General features: G+C 53.2%; 1 protein-coding gene across 1 annotated transcript in view; it reads left to right on the top strand.

The window, feature by feature from the left end:
- The first annotated feature begins 1,426 nt into the window (after nucleotides 1-1,426).
- The window catches only part of Cfap46 (cilia and flagella associated protein 46), a 101,822-nt gene continuing 78,489 nt past the window's right edge, over nucleotides 1,427-24,759 (top strand). Inside the window, exons 1-9 of the mRNA XM_041666876.1 lie at nucleotides 1,427-1,512; nucleotides 1,743-1,867; nucleotides 2,038-2,169; nucleotides 2,784-2,848; nucleotides 4,533-4,697; nucleotides 5,535-5,658; nucleotides 6,147-6,241; nucleotides 7,225-7,335; nucleotides 24,332-24,431. Coding sequence (XP_041522810.1) covers nucleotides 1,464-1,512; nucleotides 1,743-1,867; nucleotides 2,038-2,169; nucleotides 2,784-2,848; nucleotides 4,533-4,697; nucleotides 5,535-5,658; nucleotides 6,147-6,241; nucleotides 7,225-7,335; nucleotides 24,332-24,431 — 966 coding nt within the window. The 5' untranslated portion in view covers nucleotides 1,427-1,463. The remainder of the gene's footprint in view (nucleotides 1,513-1,742; nucleotides 1,868-2,037; nucleotides 2,170-2,783; nucleotides 2,849-4,532; nucleotides 4,698-5,534; nucleotides 5,659-6,146; nucleotides 6,242-7,224; nucleotides 7,336-24,331; nucleotides 24,432-24,759) is intronic.

Here is a 24,759-nt window from a genome sequence, read left to right on the forward strand (position 1 = left end):
CTTTCTGTGCTGGCTGGATAATCATGTATCTCACTTTGCCACGTGTCTGACATCCAAGTCTTTAGCAGCTTTTAAACTTGGCTATGATTCATCTGTTGAACTCTTGATCTTGTAAAAGAGATTTTATTGTGAATGTTCTCTCCCAACCTGTGCTCTACCTTTTTATTTTCCTAACAGCCTGTTTCAAAGTTCAGAAGGCTTTGCTTTTGAAGACAAATTTGTCTGTTTCTCTCTTTGTACCTGCTAAGGTCTCACGGGCACATGTGCTGACTCATAGTCCCAGCAGGTGGCGCTATTTTGAGAGACTCTGGATTCCTTAGAAGGTGGCTCCAGGCTAGAGGAAAAAGGTCACTGGAGGCGTGGCCTTGGGGACTGCGGCTCCTTCCTAGGATGCTTTGTTTTTTCTTTTTGGTTTTTCGAGACAGGGTTTCTCTGTGGTTTTGGAGCCTGTCCTGGAACTAGCTCTGGTAGACCAGGCTGGTCTCGAACTCACAGAGATCCGCCTGTCTCTGCCTCCCAAGTGCTGGGATTAAAGGCGTGTGCTACCACCGCCCGGCTCCTAGGATGCTTTTGTCCTTCTGCACTGCACTCCGTTCTAAACGCTTATTTGATCTTCTAGAGCCAGCTTTGTCTTTGCCTACGCGCCTGCTCACCTGATGCTCCGGGGGTCTCCATCGCTGCCCACCCACCATTGCTGAAGCACAGCCCCAACAATAACCAGGGGCTCTGCCCAGCTAGGACCTCCAAGACTACTGTGTCTTATTTGGAGTCCTCTGAGAGTCTTCTTCGGCCAACGGCCCTAGAGAGCATAAAAGGAGTCTTCCCACCTTTCCTGACTCCACGACTGCTCCCATCCCTTGGAATGGAGCTTCTGTCCCAGACGGCAGCTACAGGCGGATCTGCCCAGTCTTCACTCCTCACGTCCCGAAAGGCTCAGATGGATGTCACAAGTAGACCTGCCACAGGTGGCACCTGAAAATAGAAAGGGAGGCTCTTTCCCAGACTGGCAGCCTCCCTGTCCGCTGGTACCCAACAGCCTTCCTTCCTGCTCCTCGAGACATCCTCTGTTAGATTCTTGCAGACGTGCGTCCAACCCGCGCTCTCCCATAACAGGGAGGTCTTATGAAGAACTCATATTTTCCCTAACTCAACAAAGCGGGACCTGAAGAATGGGAGGTGAGCGCAGCCTGGCGAGAAACTGAGGAAAGCACGGCGTTGGTACCAAATCAACACTCAAAAGTTCTTGACCTGGCCGCACTCGGTGTCTGCCAGTCCTGCCCCACCCCTTCTTGCTTCCTTCCCCGCCTCTTTCCCCTCACTACTCCCGGAGTCACTTACCCCCTCCCTCCCCAAGTGTAGCCCCGCCCCGACCTTCCGCGTCCTCAGTCTGGATCCGTCTCTTGGCAACCAACCGCTACTGGTACAGCAGCGAAGTCGCTGTCTGGCTGTGGGCCTTAGGCGCCATGGATTTGGTTATCACGCAGGAACTGACCCGTGCCCAGAACCAACAAGGTGGGTCTCATCCTAGCTCTGCTGATGGGAATCTCTTGAGCCCAGGAGAGTGGCACATGATGCGGTGGCTACAGCTGTTGAGCCTGACCTAATTGTTGAGTAGGGAGGGTTGTGGGCAGCCTGACTAGGAATTCAGACCCGTGTTTCTGTGCCAGAGGAAGGCTTTTTCGGGGACTGTATCTCTCTGACACACCCATGCCGGGCCCCTCTGCTGATCCTCTGCCCGACAGATGCAGCTGCCCTGCGACGAGCTTATGAGCTGATCAAGTCCGCAAACCTGGGAAAATCGGAGTTCGACCCCTCAGAGAGCTTCAGCCCGGACCTGTTTGTGCTGTGTGCAGAGCAGGCACTCAAGGTGGAGCCCCGGGCCTGGCTGGCACTGGCACACGATGAACCTGCCCCCCCACCACACACACACACATTTGGGAGTGTTAATGGCACAGAAGAGGGTGGGTGGGACACCGATGAGTGTTGTGGGAACGGGGATGACCAAGCTTTACTTTCCCTGGTTTCGATCTCCTACAGATGGGAGAGCCTGAAATGAGCGACGACTGCATCCAGATGTACTTCAAAGTGAAGGGGCCAGTAACTCAGTTTCTGGGTCGAGCACACCTGTGCAGGGCCCAGCTCTGTGCCCCACAGTCAGAGGAAAACCTGGTGAGAACATCCCCGTCTGTTTTCACCCCACCCCCGGGGAGAGCAGCAAATCAGGTCTTAAGAGTGACTTTTAGCCTGGAGAGATGGCTCAGGGGTTAAGAGCACTGACTCCTCTTCCAGAGGACCTGGGTTCAATTCCCAGCACTCACATGGTGGCTCACAGCTCTCTGTAACTCCAGTTCCAGAGGATCCCATGCCCTCATCTAGACATATATGAAGGCAAAAAACACCAATGCATGTAAATTTTTTTTTTAAAGTGGCTTTTAAGCAAGATGGAGTTGAGGAACCATTCTCTCCTCTACAATGCTGCACAACAGTCAGAGTTCCCGTCTGTGCTTTTCTCTCCACTCGGCATTTGCAGTGTCCGGCATGAGTCCGTCTGACCTCCCATCCCCACGCGGCAGTGCTATGGTCTCTCTGTCTTCTAGCCATCCCTGAGCTGGGCAGAGAGGGAGCTGGGAGAGTCAGGCACTCAGGGGCACAGCCAGCTGTGGTTTCTGTGCAGAAGCTGGGGTGCCAAGCAGTTTGCATTTGGTGACGGAAGTGGAGATGCGTGGTGACAGCTGCTTGTGTGGCAAAAGCGCCTTACCTGTGCATTCGCTGGGCTCTTTTAGGAGGAATTTGAGAACTGCGTGACTCAGTACATGAAGGCTATAAACTTCGCAAAAGGAGAACCAAGGTAGGCATGCAGGAACTGTCTGCTTCTGCAGGATTGTGTAAGACTTTGGTGCCCAAAGGTACCAAGTGATGCTATTTATTTATGCTGCCCTCCATCCATCCCCTCTCCTTTCTGTTTTGTGTTTAATGGAGTCATGGCACAGGCTTGTCTTATTACCTGGGAGAACCAGCCATGTTCATGCAGACTTCCCAGAGCGGCATCCTTTGTCGTGCTCGGGACTTGTTGGGATTTGTTAATGGCTGTCAAAGTGTTTTCTCTATGGCCTCCTTTCCAATCCGTCCCCCAGTACCCCTTGTTCCTGACTTTGGGCGTCAGCCTTTCTGAAGGGAGAAGGGCACACTCTGGGGCTCCTCTGGTTGGATTGTGGTCCTTTACCCCTTCCCCTCTTCTTGTCTCTGCAGCTGTGAGTCTGTGAAACCCTAGCACAGACTTCTAGTTGGTGGCCGTCTTTTTTCCACTCAAACCCAAATTCAGCTATTGAAACGTTAAGTTAGCATACACTGGCATTGGCACACCTGCAGTGGGACCCAACATTAGAGGGGCTTTCATTCATTTTGCCCATGCCCACTGCTCATCTGTTGAAAGCCTTCTCAGGTCACACACTGCACAGGTACAAGGGTCCAGGGTCCAGCCCCATAGGCCTTCCCTCCAGGGGTCAGGAGCCGACCCTGCGCCAGAGAACTCAGCAGAGTGGATGTTTCCAAATACAGCCTGCAGTTCCTGGCCATGATCCACTGCAAGGGTCTCGGAGACAGCTATAGCTGGGCTGAGCAGGTCACTGCGACTCACTGGTCTGGTTGCTGGTCACTTGGTTTCCCTTCTTCCTTCCTGGGTAATGAGCAGCCATGGCCTGTCTGATGACCAATCAGTGATAGAACAGCAGGGCTGCCCGCTCCAGACAGTGGCTTTCTGGTAAGAAAGTCCTGAAGCTTCCCTATGTGACTCCCTCTGATGCTGCCCTGCCCCTCAGAGGGAGGTGCTTGGGAAGTGCCTCTCCACACACCTTCATCACCTCCTCAGGGGTTTATGCTCAGACATGGAGTTTGTCCTTCAGCCCCCATTTCCACCTGCAACACACTGTGTCTGACCATCTTTTATCTGCTCAGCTCCTGGCTGAGTCTTGGACTTCTTTTTGGTCATGGTAGGATGCTATCTCCTCCAGGAAGCGTTCCACGCTCTTCCTTCCTTCCTTCCTTCCTTTTTTTGTTTTTGTTTTTTTTTTTTGTTTTGTTTTGTTTTGTTTTTTGAGACAGGGTTTCTCTGTGGTTTTGGAGCCTGTCCTGGAACTAGCTCTTGTAGATCAGGCTGGTCTCGAACTCACAGAGATCTGCCTGCCTCTGCCTCCCGAGTGCTGGGATTAAAGGCGTGCGCCACCACCGCCCGGCCTCCACGCTCTTTCCTTCCTTGCTCATGACTGTGTTTTCATGGGGCATGGTTAATTTGTGGACTAAGGTACCATGTCATCACCACCACGAGACAGCCACTGCTTGTATGGAACAGGGCTGTGTGGGGCAGGGGTGGCTCTTCATCCTGGTGCTGATGCAGGCTGGAGAGAAGTGTGTCAAATGAAGTGCCTGCATCTGATGGTGATGGGACACACCTCCACATCCCTTCTGAATCGGTCCAGGAATCAGGATGCCCCAGCCCTGTGCCTCAAGCATTCTGATTTCCCCTCCCTGCCTAGGTATTACTTCTTGGTGTTCAATGCTTCTGTTCTCTACTGGAACATGGTGCGGCCATTCCTCAAGCCTGGATATCACCAATTTGTGATCCCCAGCCTCTCTCAAATCATCACCGTGTTAAACCAGACAGAAGAAGAGGACAAGGAGTGGCAGGCAGAGCTGATGTTGTGAGTGGGGGCAATAGAACTTAAAAGCCCTGGGCAAGTCCTATACTTATTGTGACTCAGGCCATATGAACCTCTTTCTCTCCCAAGGAAGGGGCTGGGTTCCTGACTTGTCAGGGCATTCTTTCTAGAATCTATGGCTATTGCAGCAGGTCTTAGAGATTCCTCGGGACTCAAAGAAGATGAAATGTGACTCCATCGCTGGTCCTGGCCCATGCTTTTAAAACCTTAGTGAGTAGAGTTTGTTGTTGTTGTTTGGTTTCGGTGTTAGTAGGCACTTTGGCAAGTAGCTATGCCGATATGAGCATCACATCTGGGTTCCCAGGTGCCTGAGCATGGGAGCTCTGAGGTCACTGCTCTGAAGCCACAAACTGTCAGCAAATGCCTGGCCACTGTGCCAGCTAGACCAAGAGGCGATCTCTCCCAGGTTTTCTCAGGATCTTTCTACAAGCACGAGACCAAGTGGATTTTGACAATGTAGATCCCAGCACCAAAGATGTCAACCCAAGTCTAGACCACAGTCTGCAATCTTGGGGCACCTGCTTGTGGCCAATGGGAGGAACCTCTAAGAGAAAGTTGATGCAAATGAGATCTGCCTTCAAAGTGCCATCCGGAAATGTCCTTGATAATTAAAATGCCAATCACCCCGTGCTGTCTGCAGTAGTTTCTTCCACTCCAGCTGGCCTTGCTGTGGATCTTGACGGGTAGAAGGCACTTTCCTGGGAAGCTTTTTTAAAGCTCGTGAAACACAGAGTTTGCAAAAGCCCAGACCCTGGCTCTCAGAGATTTGCAGCAGAAGACTGCTAAGAAGGCTAATGTCTGCTGTTTTCTGTTGTCCAGGGAACTTCTTGAATGCTACTTGCAAGCCGGGAAAAATGAGGATGCTGCCAAGTTCTGCTTGACGGCTGCACCATTCATCAAAACCCATGTGCCACGCAAGTACAGGCAGATATTCTCAGTCATGGTAAGCGGACACGTTACAAGGAAAGTCAAGGAGTGGCGCTGTCAATCATTCAGAGACTATGCAGAAAGCCTCAATAAGTCCATTTGTTGAGGAATATAAAAACATACACATATGTGAACAAAACAAGCAAAAATGATGAAGAGAACAGGCAGTTCATCTTATAGGGAAGAGCAAAGTTCTCTCACTACTATTGGTTAAGTATTTCTTTTGTTCTAGCATCAATTTTTTAAAAAAAATATTCACAGAAAACTTGTGAAATACAAGTAATTGCTATAGCACCATGTCCCCAACATCTACAACCTGCTAATTTTGATGTATAAGAATCATCATAAACCATATCTAAAAATGTATAAAACTTAGTGAGAATTTGTCTTAATTACAAACATTAATTTTATAGGGGAAATAAAAAATACGTAGACACAAAATCTGAATGCATCTCTCGTTCCTCATTTGAACGCAAAGTAACATGCAGTTGCATTCCCGGACAGGTGCGTCATGAGCTAATGGATGATCATCAGTTAAGGGAAGAGAAAAAGCATTCCATGAGTCTCTCCATCACTTACCACATCAATTCACTAAAAGCGTAAGTAGTCAGGGGAAGTTGAGCTCAGGCTGGGATAGGGACACCGTCTCTTCTCTTAGGGTGCCCTTTGTCAGTGAGAGGGAGTTTTAGGGCTTAGGACTGGCTATAGGGCCTGTCCTAGATGAGATGGTACTAGGGGTTTTGTGGGGAGGGCCTAAAGTAACCCCCATTTACTACATCCATTACTGAGAAGCAAGGGGGGGATGATCAGAGTCCCAGCAGGTGAAAAAAGTCCCCAGCTGAATCAGATGCTTCTCATAGCCCTGCTGGCCTGCCAAGGAGAGTGAGGAGGAAATCACAATGTGCCTGGTCCTGAGAAGAGAGAGGAGATTACAGTGTGCCTGGTCCTGAGGAGAATGAGGAGATTGCAGTGTGCCTGATCCTGAGGAGAGAGAGGAGATTACAGTGTGCCTGGTCCTGAGGAGAGAGAGGAGGAGATCACAGTGTGCCTGGGCCTGAGGAGAATGAGGAGATTGCAGTGTGCCTGGGCCTGAGGAGAGAGAGGAGATCACAGTGTCCCTGGTCCTGAGGAGAGAGAGGAGATTGCAGTGTGCCTGGGCCTGAGGAGAGAGAGGAGATCACAGTGTCCCTGGTCCTGAGGAGAGAGAGGAGATTGCAGTGTGCCTGGGCCTGAGGAGAGAGAGGAGATCACAGTGTCCCTGGTCCTGAGGAGAGAGAGGAGATTGCAGTGTGCCTGGGCCTGAGGAGAGAGAGGAGATCACAGTGTGCCTGGTCCTGAGGATACTTCCCTGGCATTTTCCTGCAGTGATATAAGAAAAGGAATATTTCCTGCAAAAAGAAAGCTAAGGAGGCATGGAAATTCGCCCGGGAAATTAGGCACAAAGAGAGGAGAGGGATCCTTTAAGATCTCCATTCTTTAGGAAGCATGGGTTCATTGATTGAAGACTTGCCCTGAGAATAATTTTTTTAACAAATATGACAGGATGATTTGACAACATAGCGTTTAATTAAATCAATTCTAGGAAATTGGATAAACATAATTTGCCAGAAGACATCGACCAGATTCTGAGGAAAGCCTATAAACACTTGAGTCACTACAATCACCAACGCTTCCCTTCCATCAAAGAAGAAAAGTAAGTGGAAGCTTTGCTTTATGCGCACACAGAGACACCCACACAGCCAGCACACAGCACTCAGAACACACCAGAGTGTGACACAGACCCACACAGCACTCAGAACACACCAGAGTGTGACACAGACCCACACAGCACTCAGAACACACCAGAGTGTGACACAGACCCACACAGCACTCAGAACACACCAGAGTGTGACACAGACCCACACAGCCAGCACACAGAACTCAGAACACACCAGAGTGTGACACAGACCCACACAGCCAGCACACAGCACTCAGAACACACCAGAGTGTGACACAGACCCACACAGCACTCAGAACACACCAGAGTGTGACACAGACCCACACAGCCAGCACACAGAACTCAGAACACACCAGAGTGTGACACAGACCCACACAGCCAGCACACAGCACTCAGAACACACCAGAGTGTGACACAGACCCACACAGCCAGCACACAGCACTGAGAACACACCAGAGTGTGACACAGACCCACACAGCCAGCACACAGCACTCAGAACACACCAGAGTGTGACACAGACCCACACAGCACTCAGAAAACACCAGAGTGTGACACAGACCCACACAGCACTCAGAACACACCAGAGTGTGACACAGACCCACACAGCACTCAGAACACACCAGAGTGTGACACAGACCCACACAGCACTCAGAACACACCAGAGTGTGACACAGACCCACACAGCCAGCACACAGCACTCAGAACACACCAGAGTGTGACACAGACCCACAGAGCCAGCACACAGCACTCAGAACACACCAGAGTGTGACACAGACCCACACAGCCAGCACACAGCACTGAGAACACACCAGAGTGTGACACAGACCCACACAGCCAGCACACAGCACTCAGAACACACCAGAGTGTGACACAGACCCACACAGCACTCAGAAAACACCAGAGTGTGACACAGACCCACACAGCACTCAGAACACACCAGAGTGTGACACAGACCCACACAGCACTCAGAACACACCAGAGTGTGACACAGACCCACACAGCCAGCACACAGAACACACCAGAGTGTGACACAGACCCACACAGCCAGCACAGAGCACTCAGAACACACCAGAGTGTGACACAGACCCACACAGCCAGCACACAGCACTCAGAACACACCAGAGTGTGACACAGACCCACACAGCCACCACACAGCACTCAGAACACACCAGAGTGTGACACAGACCCACACAGCCAGCACACAGCACTCAGAACACACCAGAGTGTGACACAGACCCACACAGCCACCACACAGCACTCAGAACACACCAGAGTGTGACACAGACCCACACAGCCAGCACACAGCACTCAGAACACACCAGAGTGTGACACAGACCCACACAGCCAGCACACAGCACTCAGAACACACCAGAGTGTGACACAGACCCACACAGCCAGCACACAGCACTCAGAACACACCAGAGTGTGACACAGACCCACACAGCACTCAGAACACACCAGAGTGTGACACAGACCCACACAGCCAGCACACAGCACTCAGAACACACCAGAGTGTGACACAGAACCACACAGCCAGCACACAGCACTCAGAACACACCAGAGTGTGACACAGACCCACACAGCCAGCACACAGCACTCAGAACACACCAGAGTGTGACACAGACCCACACAGCCAGCACACAGCACTCAGAACACATCAGAGTGTGACACAGACCCACACAGCCAGCACTCAGAACACACCAGAGTGTGACACAGACCCACAGAGCCAGCACACAGCACTCAGAACACACCAGAGTGTGACACAGACCCACACAGCCAGCACTCAGAACACACCAGAGTGTGACACAGACCCACACAGCCAGCACTCAGAACACACCAGAGTGTGACACAGACCCACACAGCCAGCACACAGCACTCAGAACACACCAGAGTGTGACACAGACCCACACAGCACTCAGAACACACCAGAGTGTGACACAGACCCACACAGCCAGCACACAGCACTCAGAACACACCAGAGTGTGACACAGACCCACACAGCCACCACACAGCACTCAGAACACACCAGAGTGTGACACAGACCCACACAGCACTCAGAACACACCAGAGTGTACCACAGACCCACACAGCCAGCACACAGCACTCAGAACACACCAGAGTGTGACACAGACCCACACAGCACTCAGAACACACCAGAGTGTGACACAGACCCACACAGCACTCAGAACACACCAGAGTGTGACACAGACCCACACAGCACTCAGAACACACCAGAGTGTGACACAGACCCACACAGCACTCAGAACACACCAGAGTGTGACACAGACCCACACAGCACTCAGAACACACCAGAGTGTGACACAGACCCACACAGCACTCAGAACACACCAGAGTGTGACACAGACCCACACAGCCAGCACACAGCACTCAGAACACACCAGAGTGTGACACAGACCCACACAGCCAGCACACAGCACTCAGAACACACCAGAGTGTGACACAGACCCACACAGCCAGCACACAGCACTCAGAACACACCAGAGTGTGACACAGACCCACACAGCCAGCACACAGCACTCAGAACACACCAGAGTGTGACACAGACCCACACAGCCAGCACACAGCACTCAGAACACACCAGAGTGTGACACAGACCCACACAGCCAGCACACAGCACTGAGAACACACCAGAGTGTGACACAGACCCACACAGCCAGCACACAGCACTCAGAACACACCAGAGTGTGACACAGACCCACACAGCCAGCACTCAGAACACACCAGAGTGTGACACAGACCCACACAGCCAGCACTCAGAACACACCAGAGTGTGACACAGACCCACACAGCCAGCACACAGCACTCAGAACACACCAGAGTGTGACACAGACCCACACAGCCAGCACACAGCACTCAGAACACACCAGAGTGTGACACAGACCCACACAGCCAGCACACAGCACACAGAACACACCAGAGTGTGACACAGACCCACACAGCCAGCACACAGCACTCAGAACACACCAGAGTATGACACAGACCCACACAGCCAGCACTCAGCACTCAGAACACACCAGAGTGTGACACAGACCCACACAGCCAGCACTCAGAACACACCAGAGTGTGACACAGACCCACACAGCCAGCACACAGCACTCAGAACACACCAGAGTGTGACACAGACCCACACAGCCAGCACACAGCACTCAGAACACACCAGAGTGTGACACAGACCCACACAGCCAGCACACAGAACACACGAGAGTGTGACACAGACCCACACAGCCAGCACACAGCACTCAGAACACACCAGAGTGTGACACAGACCCACACAGCCAGCACACAGCACTCAGAACACACCAGAGTGTGACACAGACCCACACAGCCAGCACACAGCACTCAGAACACACCAGAGTGTGACACAGACCCACACAGCCAGCACACAGCACTCAGAACACACCAGAGTGTGACACAGACCCACACAGCCAGCACACAGCACTCAGAACACACCAGAGTGTGACACAGACCCACACAGCAGGCACACAGCACTCAGAACACACCAGAGTGTGACACAGACCCACACAGCCAGCACACAGCACTCAGAACACACCAGAGTGTGACACAGACCCACACAGCCAGCACACAGCACTCAGAACACACCAGAGTGTGACACAGACCCACACAGCCAGCACACAGCACTCAGAACACACCAGAGTGTGACACAGACCCACACAGCCAGCACACAGCACTCAGAACACACCAGAGTGTGACACAGACCCACACAGCCAGCACACAGCTCTCAGAACACACCAGAGTGAGACACAGACACACACAGCCAGCACACAGCACTCAGAACACACCAGAGTGTGACACAGACCCACACAGCCAGCACACAGCACTCAGAACACACCAGAGTGTGACACAGACCCACACAGCACTCAGAACACACCAGAGTGTGACACAGACCCACACAGCCAGCACACAGCACTCAGAACACACCAGAGTGTGACACAGACCCACACAGCCAGCACACAGCACTCAGAACACACCAGAGTGTGACACAGACTCACACAACCAGCACACAGCACTGAGAACACACCAGAGTGTGACACAGACCCACACAGCCAGCACACAGCACTCAGAACACACCAGAGTGTGACACAGACCCACACAGCCAGCACTCAGAACACACCAGAGTGTGACACAGACCCACAGAGCCAGCACACAGCACTCAGAACACACCAGAGTGTGACACAGACCCACACAGCCAGCACTCAGAACACACCAGAGTGTGACACAGACCCACACAGCCAGCACTCAGAACACACCAGAGTGTGACACAGACCCACACAGCCAGCACACAGCACTCAGAACACACCAGAGTGTGACACAGACCCACACATCACTCAGAACACACCAGAGTGTGACACAGACCCACACAGCCAGCACACAGCACTCAGAACACACCAGAGTGTGACACAGACCCACACAGCCAGCACACAGCACTCAGAACACACCAGAGTGTGACACAGACCCACACAGCCAGCACACAGCACTCAGAACACACCAGAGTGTGACACAGACCCACACAGCCAGCACACAGCACTCAGAACACACCAGAGTGTGACACAGACCCACACAGCCAGCACACAGCACTCAGAACACACCAGAGTGTGACACAGACCCACACAGCACTCAGAACACACCAGAGTGTGACACAGACCCACACAGCCAGCACACAGCACTCAGAACACACCAGAGTGTGACACAGAACCACACAGCCAGCACACAGCACTCAGAACACACCAGAGTGTGACACAGACCCACACAGCCAGCACACAGCACTGAGAACACACCAGAGTGTGACACAGACCCACACAGCCAGCACACAGCACTCAGAACACACCAGAGTGTGACACAGACCCACACAGCCAGCACTCAGAACACACCAGAGTGTGACACAGACCCACACAGCCAGCACTCAGAACACACCAGAGTGTGACACAGACCCACACAGCTAGCACACAGCACTCAGAACACACCAGAGTGTGACACAGACCCACACAGCCAGCACACAGCACTCAGAACACACCAGAGTGTGACACAGACCCACACAGCCAGCACACAGCACACAGAACACACCAGAGTGTGACACAGACCCACACAGCCAGCACACAGCACTCAGAACACACCAGAGTATGACACAGACCCACACAGCCAGCACTCAGCACTCAGAACACACCAGAGTGTGACACAGACCCACACAGCCAGCACTCAGAACACACCAGAGTGTGACACAGACCCACACAGCCAGCACACAGCACTCAGAACACACCAGAGTGTGACACAGACCCACACAGCCAGCACACAGCACTCAGAACACACCAGAGTGTGACACAGACCCACACAGCCAGCACACAGAACACACCAGAGTGTGACACAGACCCACACAGCCAGCACACAGCACTCAGAACACACCAGAGTGTGACACAGACCCACACAGCCAGCACACAGCACTCAGAACACACCAGAGTGTGACACAGACCCACACAGCCAGCACACAGCACTCAGAACACACCAGAGTGTGACACAGACCCACACAGCCAGCACACAGCACTCAGAACACACCAGAGTGTGACACAGACCCACACAGCCAGCACACAGCACTCAGAACACACCAGAGTGTGACACAGACCCACACAGCCAGCACACAGCACTCAGAACACACCAGAGTGTGACACAGACCCACACAGCCAGCACTCAGAACACACCAGAGTGTGACACAGACCCACACAGCCAGCACACAGCACTCAGAACACACCAGAGTGTGACACAGTCCCACACAGCCAGCACACAGCACTCAGAACACACCAGAGTGTGACACAGACCCACACAGCCAGCACTCAGAACACACCAGAGTGTGACACAGACCCACACAGCCAGCACTCAGAACACACCAGAGAGTGTGACACAGACCCACACAGCCAGCTCTCAGAACACACCAGAGAGTGTGACACAGACCCACACAGCCAGCACTCAGAACACACCAGAGAGTGTGACACAGACCCACACAGCCAGCACACAGCACTCAGAACACACCAGAGTGTGACACAGACCCACACAGACAGCACACAGCACTCAGAACACACCAGAGTGTGACACAGACCCACACAGCCAGCACACAGCACTCAGAACACACCAGAGTGTGACACAGACCCACACAGCCAGCACACAGAACACACTAGAGTGTGACACAGACCCACACAGCCAGCACACAGCACTCAGAACACACCAGAGTGTGACACAGACCCACACAGCCAGCACACAGAACACACCAGAGTGTGACACAGACCCACACAGCCAGCACACAGCACTCAGAACACACCAGAGTGTGACACAGACCCACACAGCCAGCACACAGAACACACCAGAGTGTGACACAGACCCACACAGCCAGCACACAGCACACAGAACACAACAGATTGTGACACAGACCCACACAGCCAGCACACAGCACTCAGAACACACCAGAGTGTGACACAGACCCACACAGACAGCACACAGCACTCAGAACACACCAGAGTGTGACACAGACCCACACAGCCAGCACACAGCACTCAGAACACACCAGAGTGTGACACAGACCCACACAGCCAGCACTCAGAACACACCAGAGTGTGACACAGACCCACAGAGCCAGCACACAGCACTCAGAACACACCAGAGTGTGACACAGACCCACACAGCCAGCACTCAGAACACACCAGAGTGTGACACAGACCCACACAGCCAGCACTCAGAACACACCAGAGTGTGACACAGACCCACACAGCCAGCACACAGCACTCAGAACACACCAGAGTGTGACACAGACCCACACATCACTCAGAACACACCAGAGTGTGACACAGACCCACACAGCCAGCACACAGCACTCAGAACACACCAGAGTGTGACACAGACCCACACAGCCAGCACACAGCACTCAGAACACACCAGAGTGTGACACAGACCCACACAGCCAGCACACAGCACTCAGAACACACCAGAGTGTGACACAGACCCACACAGCCAGCACACAGCACTCAGAACACACCAGAGTGTGACACAGACCCACACAGCCAGCACACAGCACTCAGAACACACCAGAGTGTGACACAGACCCACACAGCACTCAGAACACACCAGAGTGTGACACAGACCCACACAGCCAGCACACAGCACTCAGAACACACCAGAGTGTGACACAGAACCACACAGCCAGCACACAGCACTCAGAACACACCAGAGTGTGACACAGACCCACACAGCCAGCACACAGCACTGAGAACACACCAGAGTGTGACACAGACCCACACAGCCAGCACACAGCACTCAGAACACACCAGAGTGTGACACAGACCCACACAGCCAGCACTCAGAACACACCAGAGTGTGACACAGACCCACACAGCCAGCACTCAGAACACACCAGAGTGTGACACAGACCCACACAGCTAGCACACAGCACTCAGAACACACCAGAGTGTGACACAGACCCACACAGCCAGCACACAGCACTCAGAACACACCAGAGTGTGACACAGACCCACACAGCCAGCACACAGCACACAGAACACACCAGAGTGTGACACAGACCCACACAGCCAGCACACAGCACTCAGAACACACCAGAGTATGACACAGACCCACACAGCCAGCACTCAGCACTCAGAACACACCAGAGTGTGACACAGACCCACACAGCCAGCACTCAGAACACACCAGAGTGTGACACAGACCCACACAGCCAGCACACAGCACTCAGAACACACCAGAGTGTGACACAGACCCACACAGCCAGCACACAGCACTCAGAACACACCAGAGTGTGACACAGACCCACACAGCCAGCACACAGAACACACCAGAGTGTGACACAGACCCACACAGCCAGCACACAGCACTCAGAACACACCAGAGTGTGACACAGACCCACACAGCCAGCACACAGCACTCAGAACACACCAGAGTGTGACACAGACCCACACAGCCAGCACACAGCACTCAGAACACACCAGAGTGTGACACAGACCCACACAGCCAGCACACAGCACTCAGAACACACCAGAGTGTGACACAGACCCACACAGCCAGCACACAGCACTCAGAACACACCAGAGTGTGACACAGACCCACACAGCCAGCACACAGCACTCAGAACACACCAGAGTGTGACACAGACCCACACAGCCAGCACTCAGAACACACCAGAGTGTGACACAGACCCACACAGCCAGCACACAGCACTCAGAACACACCAGAGTGTGACACAGTCCCACACAGCCAGCACACAGCACTCAGAACACACCAGAGTGTGACACAGACCCACACAGCCAGCACTCAGAACACACCAGAGTGTGACACAGACCCACACAGCCAGCACTCAGAACACACCAGAGAGTGTGACACAGACCCACACAGCCAGCTCTCAGAACACACCAGAGAGTGTGACACAGACCCACACAGCCAGCACTCAGAACACACCAGAGAGTGTGACACAGACCCACACAGCCAGCACACAGCACTCAGAACACACCAGAGTGTGACACAGACCCACACAGACAGCACACAGCACTCAGAACACACCAGAGTGTGACACAGACCCACACAGCCAGCACACAGCACTCAGAACACACCAGAGTGTGACACAGACCCACACAGCCAGCACACAGAACACACTAGAGTGTGACACAGACCCACACAGCCAGCACACAGCACTCAGAACACACCAGAGTGTGACACAGACCCACACAGCCAGCACACAGAACACACCAGAGTGTGACACAGACCCACACAGCCAGCACACAGCACTCAGAACACACCAGAGTGTGACACAGACCCACACAGCCAGCACACAGAACACACCAGAGTGTGACACAGACCCACACAGCCAGCACACAGCACACAGAACACAACAGATTGTGACACAGACCCACACAGCCAGCACACAGCACTCAGAACACACCAGAGTGTGACACAGACCCACACAGCCAGCACTCAGAACACACCAGAGTGTGACACAGACCCACACAGCCAGCACTCAGAACACACCAGAGTGTGACACAGACACACACAGCCAGCACACAACACTCAGAACACACCAGAGTGTGACACATACCCACACAGCCAGCACAAAGCACTCAGAACACACCAGAGTGTGACACAGACCCACACAGCCAGCACACAGCACACAGAACACACCAGAGTGTGACACAGACCCACACAGCCAGCACACAGCACTCAGAACACACCAGAGTGTGACACAGACCCACACATCCAGCACTCAGAACACACCAGAGTGTGACACAGACCCACACAGCCAGCACACAGCACTCAGAACACACCAGAGTGTGACACAGACCCACACAGCCAGCACACAGCACACAGAACACACCAGAGTGTGACACAGACCCACACAGCCAGCACACAGCACTCAGAACACACCAGAGTGTGACACAGACCCACACAGCCAGCACTCAGAACACACCAGAGTGTGACACAGACCCACACAGCCAGCACACAGCACTCAGAACACACCAGAGTGTGACACAGACCCACACAGCCAGCACTCAGAACACACCAGAGTGTGACACAGACCCACACAGCCACCACACAGCACTCAGAACACACCAGAGTGTGACACAGACCCACACAGCCAGCACTCAGAACACACCAGAGAGTGACACAGACCCACACAGCCAGCACACAGCACTCAGACCACACCAGAGAGAGTGACACAGACCCACACAGCCAGCACACAGCACTCAGAACACACCAGAGTGTGACACAGACCCACACAGCCAGCACACAGCACTCAGAACACACCAGAGTGTGACACAGACCCACACAGCCAGCACTCAGAACACACCAGAGAGTGACACAGACCCACACAGCCAGCACACAGCACTCAGAACACACCAGAGAGAGTGACACAGACCCACACAGCCAGCACACAGCACTCAGAACACACCAGAGTGTGACACAGACCCACACAGCCAGCACTCAGAACACACCAGAGTGTGACACAGACCCACACAGCCAGCACACAGCACTCAGAACACACCAGAGTGTGACACAGTCCCACACAGCCAGCACACAGCACTCAGAACACACCAGAGTGTGACACAGACCCACACAGCCAGCACTCAGAACACACCAGTGTGTGACACAGACCCACACAGCCAGCACTCAGAACACACCAGAGAGTGTGACACAGACCCACACAGCCAGCTCTCAGAACACACCAGAGAGTGTGACACAGACCCACACAGCCAGCACTCAGAACACACCAGAGAGTGTGACACAGACCCACACAGCCAGCACACAGCACTCAGAACACACCAGAGTGTGACACAGACCCACACAGACAGCACACAGCACTCAGAACACACCAGAGTGTGACACAGACCCACACAGCCAGCACACAGCACTCAGAACACACCAGAGTGTGACACAGACCCACACAGCCAGCACACAGCACTCAGAACACACCAGAGTGTGACACAGACCCACACAGCCAGCACACAGCACTCAGAACACACCAGAGTGTGACACAGACCCACACAGCCAGCACACAGCACTCAGAACACACCAGAGTGTGACACAGACCCGCACAGCCAGCACACAGCACTCAGAACACACCAGAGTGTGACACAGACCCACACAGCCAGCACACAGCACTCAGAACACACCAGAGTGTGACACAGACCCACACAGCCAGCACACAGCACTCAGAACACACCAGAGTGTGACACAGACCCACACAGCCAGCACTCAGAACACACCAGAGTGTGACACAGACCCACACAGCCAGCACACAGCACTCAGAACACACCAGAGTGTGACACAGACCCACACAGCCAACACTCAGAACACACCAGAGTGTGACACAGACCCACACAGCCAGCACTCAGAACACACCAGAGTGTGACACAGACCCACACAGCCAGCACACAGGACTCAGAACACACCAGAGTGTGACACAGACCCACACAGCCACCACACAGCACTCAGAACACACCAGAGTGTGACACAGACCCACACAGCCAGCACTCAGAACACACCAGAGTGTGACACAGACCCAAACAGCCAGCACTCAGAACACACCAGAGTGTGACACAGACCCACACAGCCAGCACTCAGAACACACCAGAGTGTGACACAGACCCACACAGCCACCACACAGCACTCAGAACACACCAGAGTGTGACACAGACCCACACAGCCAGCACTCAGAACACACCAGAGTGTGACACAGACCCACACAGCCAGCACTCAGAACACACCAGAGTGTGACACAGACCCACACAGCCAGCACTCAGAACACACCAGAGTGTGACACAGACCCACACAGCCACCACACAGCACTCAGAACACACCAGAGTGTGACACAGACCCACACAGCCACCACACAGCACTCAGAACACACCAGAGTGTGACACAGACCCACACAGCCAGCACACAGCACTCAGAACACACCAGAGTGTGACACAGACCCACACAGCCAGCACACAGCACTCAGAACACACCAGAGTGTGACACAGACCCACACAGCCAGCACTCAGAACACACCAGAGTGTGACACAGACCCACACAGCCAGCACACAGCACTCAGAACACACCAGAGTGTGACACAGACCCACACAGCCACCACACAGCACTCAGAACACACCAGAGTGTGACACAGACCCACACAGCCAGCACTCAGAACATACCAGAGTGTGACACAGACCCACACAGCCACCACACAGCACACAGAACACACCAGAGTGTGACACAGACCCACACAGCCAGCACACAGCACTCAGAACACACCAGAGTGTGACACAGACCCACACAGCCAGCACTCAGAACACACCAGAGTGTGACACAGACCCACACAGCCAGCACTCAGAACACACCAGAGTGTGACACAGACCCACACAGCCACCACACAGCACTCAGAACACACCAGAGTGTGACACAGACCCACACAGCCAGCACTCAGAACACACCAGAGTGTGACACAGACCCACACAGCCAGCACTCAGAACACACCAGAGTGTGACACAGACCCACACAGCCAGCACTCAGAACACACCAGAGTGTGACACAGACCCACACAGCCAGCACTCAGAGCACACCAGAGTGTGACACAGACCCACACAGCCAGCACACAGCACTCAGAACACACCAGAGTGTGACACAGTCCTACACAGCCAGCACTCAGAACACACCAGAGTGTGACACAGACCCACACAGCCAGCACTCAGAACACACCAGAGTGTGACACAGACCCACACAGCCAGCACTCAGAACACACCAGAGTGTGACACAGACCCACACAGCCACCACACAGCACTCAGAACACACCAGAGTGTGACACAGACCCACACAGCCAGCACTCAGAACACACCAGAGTGTGACACAGACCCACACAGCCAGCACTCAGAACACACCAGAGTGTGACACAGACCCACACAGCCAGCACTCAGAACACACCAGAGTGTGACACAGACCCACACAGCCAGCACACAGCACTCAGAACACACCAGAGTGTGACACAGACCCACACAGCCAGCACTCAGAACACACCAGAGTGTGACACAGACCCACACAGCCAGCACTCAGAACACACCAGCGTGTGACACAGACCCACACAGCCAGCACTCAGAACACACCAGAGTGTGACACAGACCCACACAGCCAGCACACAGCACTCAGAACACACCAGAGTGTGACACAGACCCACACAGCCACCACACAGCACTCAGAACACACCAGAGTGTGACACAGACCCACACAGCCAGCACTCAGAACACACCAGAGTGTGACACAGACCCACACAGCCACCACACAGCACTCAGAACACACCAGAGTGTGACACAGACCCACACAGCCAGCACACAGCACTCAGAACACACCAGAGAGTGTGACACAGACCCACACAGCCAGCACACAGCACTCAGAACACACCAGAGTGTGACACAGACCCACACAGCCAGCACACAGCACTTAGAACACACCAGAGTGTGACACAGACCCACACAGCCACCACACAGCACTTAGAACGCACCAGAGAGAGTGAAAAGATACACGAACACAAGCAACTAGACCCAGGTAACTACCTGCTCCACGCCAGGGGAGGATTTGGGGCTGCCTCCCTGGCAATAGCATCATGACATTTATCTCCTCTGTGAACTGCACTTGGGGTGTGGGCCTTCATGTCCTGCCTCGGAAAATCAAACTTAAACTTCTAAGCACAATCATTTTCAATTCACCGCCGTGCCTCGGAAACGTCTTAGTAGCTACACAGAAGAACGCATTGATTTGAGCCTTTCTGGGGAGCCTATCTTAATTCTGAGGTCTCTGGCATTTCTGGATCCTGGAGGAGTCGGGAGGAGCTCTGGGCTGGCTCCTGTATGAAGAGTGGGTGGTGTGAAGCAGAGTTGAAGATCTGGAGTGTTCTCTCACAGAGGTGGCAGGAGTCTGTTTCTCGCCTCAGTGGCTGTCCGTCACACCCTGTGAGCGCAGCATTTGTTTGAGATGATGAGATCATAATTGCCACCATGTGTGGGCTTTTGCTTTCCAAGTCTCTGATCACCAGAGGGGTTCAGCGTTCACCTATGATTGGGGCTTTCGAACCTCCTCCTCTGGGAATTTATCTTCTGAATTCTCAATGATTTTCTCAGTAACTTCTGTTCACTTCTGATGGAAGAAACCCATTGACCCCTTGACTATGATAATTGTTTAAGCCACAGAGCCTCTCCATATGAAGTCCACTGTTACCAGAGGCAGAGCACCGGCTGGCCTCACTGGTCATTTGGCCACTGACTTGGGCTGTGGTGTGTAGTTTTGTATACAAGAGGATGCACCCTTGATGGGAATGGAATCAGATGCAAACATGATGTGGAAACAGGCCCTCGTAGCCAAGAGTTCAGATATGCCACCCTGAATAAAGGTGGGCTCTGGCTCCCAGGACAGGTGTCCTTCTAAGGAAAGGGAAATTTAGGTCCAGAGACACACATGGGAACAGAAGGTACCAACAAGTACCGGCCACAACCTGAAGAAACAAGGAGGGATTCTCTGCTGAGTCTCTAGATGCAATGTAGCGTGGGGGAACGCCTCGATCTGAGGCCTGGCCTGAGAACTGGGAGACAATCGTGCCTGTCATTTTACGATACTTGGCCTGTAGGGCTTTGCTGTGGGAGCCCAGAAAGCTGATGGAGAGCACGTGTTAGCTGTCTGTGGCTGTGTGACAAATGGCCACTCGCTGGACCTCAAAACAGGGCACATTTGTATCTATCTGGTTGTGTCTGTGGGCAAGACTCCCATGCGTTTACCAACAAGATGTTAGCTGCCTCCCTCAGGTCTCTCTGGCAGCTAAGCTAGGAGAGAGCTGCCCTGCTCACATGGCTGCTGGCACAATTAGTTCCTTATGGCCCATAGGGTATCTCCACGGGGGATGGCTTGCCTTACCAGAACAGCCAGGGAAAGCACCAACTGTCTATAGAAGGGGCTATGTATGGTTCAGGGCTGGGGTAGACTCTACTTACATACAGGAGCTGTGTAGTGCTTGACACATACTCCTGGGGGGGGGCACGCAAAGGGCCACACTTGGGGTCCCAAAGGCCTGAGTAAGAGCCAGAGGAGAGGGATCGAGTGTACCGGACTCCCCATATCAGCTGCCAGACCCTCCCGTCAGGCTAATAGCCACTCTGAGAGGAGTGAGTGAACGTGTGGCCGTGTTTGTTCCTGGAAGGAAAGCCGCTTCCGTCATCAGATTCTCCAAATTTAACCGCAATCGACTCCTGCAGTCAGGCAGGGTATTCTCCCAGGGGTTTGGTGATGGTGAGGTCCCTGCAGTCAGGCAGGGTATTCTCCCAGGGGTTTGGTGATGGTGAGGTCCCTGCAGTCAGGCAGGGTATTCTCCCAGGGGTTTGGTGATGGTGAGGTCCCTGCAGTCAGGCAGGGTATTCTCCCAGGGGTTTGGTGATGGTGAGGTCCCTTTATGAGAACATGCTCATTGTTCTCCAAGGCAAATTCCTAGAAATAGGGTTGCAGGGCGCTGCACAGATAAGCATGCAGGGAGCTTGCTTTCTGATCTCTTGGTGACTCCTCTGAGCCTGTAAGGTAGAAGTTCCACTGCTTGACTATGATGAAGCCAGATGCTTACCTATGCGTGTATGAGTATTGGTTTCTTTGTTGGCCCCCCTTCCTTTCTTTTACCTGACTTTAAAAATACGGCCTATATCCCCTCTGTACTGCTCACTGATAACATTCTTGTACTGAGATCCAAGGATCCAAGCCCTTCAACTTTGTGATAGTTCCAAGTTATCCAGGTGACCAGTTAAGCTTTTTCAAATTTTGATATACAGAAATGTTTTACTTACTATAGAAATAGTGTGAGCTAGCGTTCATTCCCACCAATCCTGGGCCAGGTACTGTCTTTGGTCTTTTATACATGTGAATTCAGCTGCCTAGTGGAACCTGAGGGTGGATGTGTGGATTCTCAGAGGAACTCACTAACCCTGGCCTCCTGGCTGACGTTTTCTCTACCAACATACTTCCGACAGCATTCCCTACAGTGAGCTATGGGGAAGCTATTCTCTAAGGCTCCATTTCTGTGTGAACCTCTAGTTGAAATGCACAGGGACCCCCCAGAACCCATGTGTCTCGAAGGACCCCAGAACTCTTTCCGACCCCCAGTTCTTCGTGCAGTCACCACTCGCTGCCACTCCTAGGGAGCAGCTGTGTAGCTCCCGACTTGCCCAGGATACATCATAAGCAGCTCGAGCTGCCTTTAATGGCTGTAGGACCCTTCCCCACAACCTAGAGAGCCTTGGAGCTTCCTGACACTACGGGGCCCTACCGCCATATCTTCATTTGGGTTTCTGTGTCTAGAATTCTGACTAGAGAAGAAAATGTAACATCTGTTTAAAGCCAAAATGGTCCAGGGACCAGCTCTTTACCCTTCCCTGAGTTCCTCCTTTTTGGCCTGACTATCAAGCCCAGAACACAGGTGAAGCAGAGAGGCAGAAGTGCTAGGACCATGCCTTGAGTATGCAGAGCCTGAGGAGAGAAGGGTGGGCAGTAAAAAGCTGCCCCCACCTGGAAGAGCTCAAGACAAAAGAAAGGGAGGGTGGTGCCACCACGCGAAGTCACTGGGACTCAGCCTGAATGTGTCTCTAGCAAAGGCAATGAGATACTGGGTCTGTTCCTGCAGAATAGCTGCCAGTCTCTGGAGACACTTGATGGTCATGGACGGGGATGTTGCTGGAGTCCAGTGGGAGGAAAGCAGGGATGCAGTGGTGGGACTGAGGATGCTGAGATGCAGAAGGCCCGAGGATGCTAAGGTCAGGAAGCTCTGGCCAGTCTCCTAAAGGACCTTGGCCTAGCACACGTCTCTCCCAATTTGTTCTTTTTCAAAATTGTTCGTCTATCACAGGTCCCTGCACTTTAATACACATTTAAGATCACCTACTGAGACTCACATTAGTGACAATGACTGTCTTGACGCCATCCCATACGCCTGTCACAGGGAGGAAGAAGCTGGGCTGTGTCTCTCCCCGACATGGCCTTTTTTCAAACTGCGCTCACCAGGTGGGCGTCGACAGAGCCTCAGTGGGCACCTGTACAGGGAGTTCGCGATGACCCAGTATTGCCAGGGCATCTGGGCCGCAGCCTAAAACCCTGGGTGGGGACAGTGTGTCCAGTGGGGACTGATGTAGCCTTGTGGAGAGTTTTGGGCCCCGCAACAGCTGTGGGGGCAGGGCCAGCACAGCAGGTACAGCTGTAGCTTGGCACGTCTCACTTTGCTCTCAGCTCCTGCCCCTGCCACGCCACTGCCACGCCACTGCCACGCCACTGCCACGCCACTGCCACGCCACTGCCACGCCACTGCCACGCTGGAGCAAGACTGGCACTGCCACTGCCAACATGCACTTATGCCCTGTGCTGAACCAGGGCCTGCTTGTTTCTTTGTTTCCAGAATACTTCTGCTTTTTGAACTGGCTCGCCTGTCTCTGACCTTGAAGAATGAGCCAATGACAAACGACTGCCTCTCAGATCTGAAGAAAATTGAAACCAAAGTAAGTGATTAGCTCTGAATGGTGGCCACAGGGGGTAGCTCAGAGTTGGTGGGAAAGGCTTCCATTCTCAGCATGTGCCGCCTGCAGGAGTGTACTGGCCAAGTCCGCTGGTCTGCCCCTGTGTCTTCTCTTTTACCTCTGGCCCGTGTTGCTACCGCTGTTCAGGGAAGGGCTGTGTAATGCTCACAGAAGTAGTGATGTACCCCCTTGATCCTCTGACCCCTAGACATTTAGATCATGATGAATTTTTGCTTATTTCTTGAAGGACTACCATAAAAATTCTGTGCTTAAACCAGCAGTTAGGGACTCCTCAGTGACATGGATTACC

This window comes from Microtus oregoni, unplaced genomic scaffold (genome assembly GCF_018167655.1).
Source record: "Microtus oregoni isolate MIOR12 unplaced genomic scaffold, Mior012 000016F_ref0000370, whole genome shotgun sequence".
Lineage (NCBI taxonomy): Eukaryota > Metazoa > Chordata > Mammalia > Rodentia > Cricetidae > Microtus > Microtus oregoni.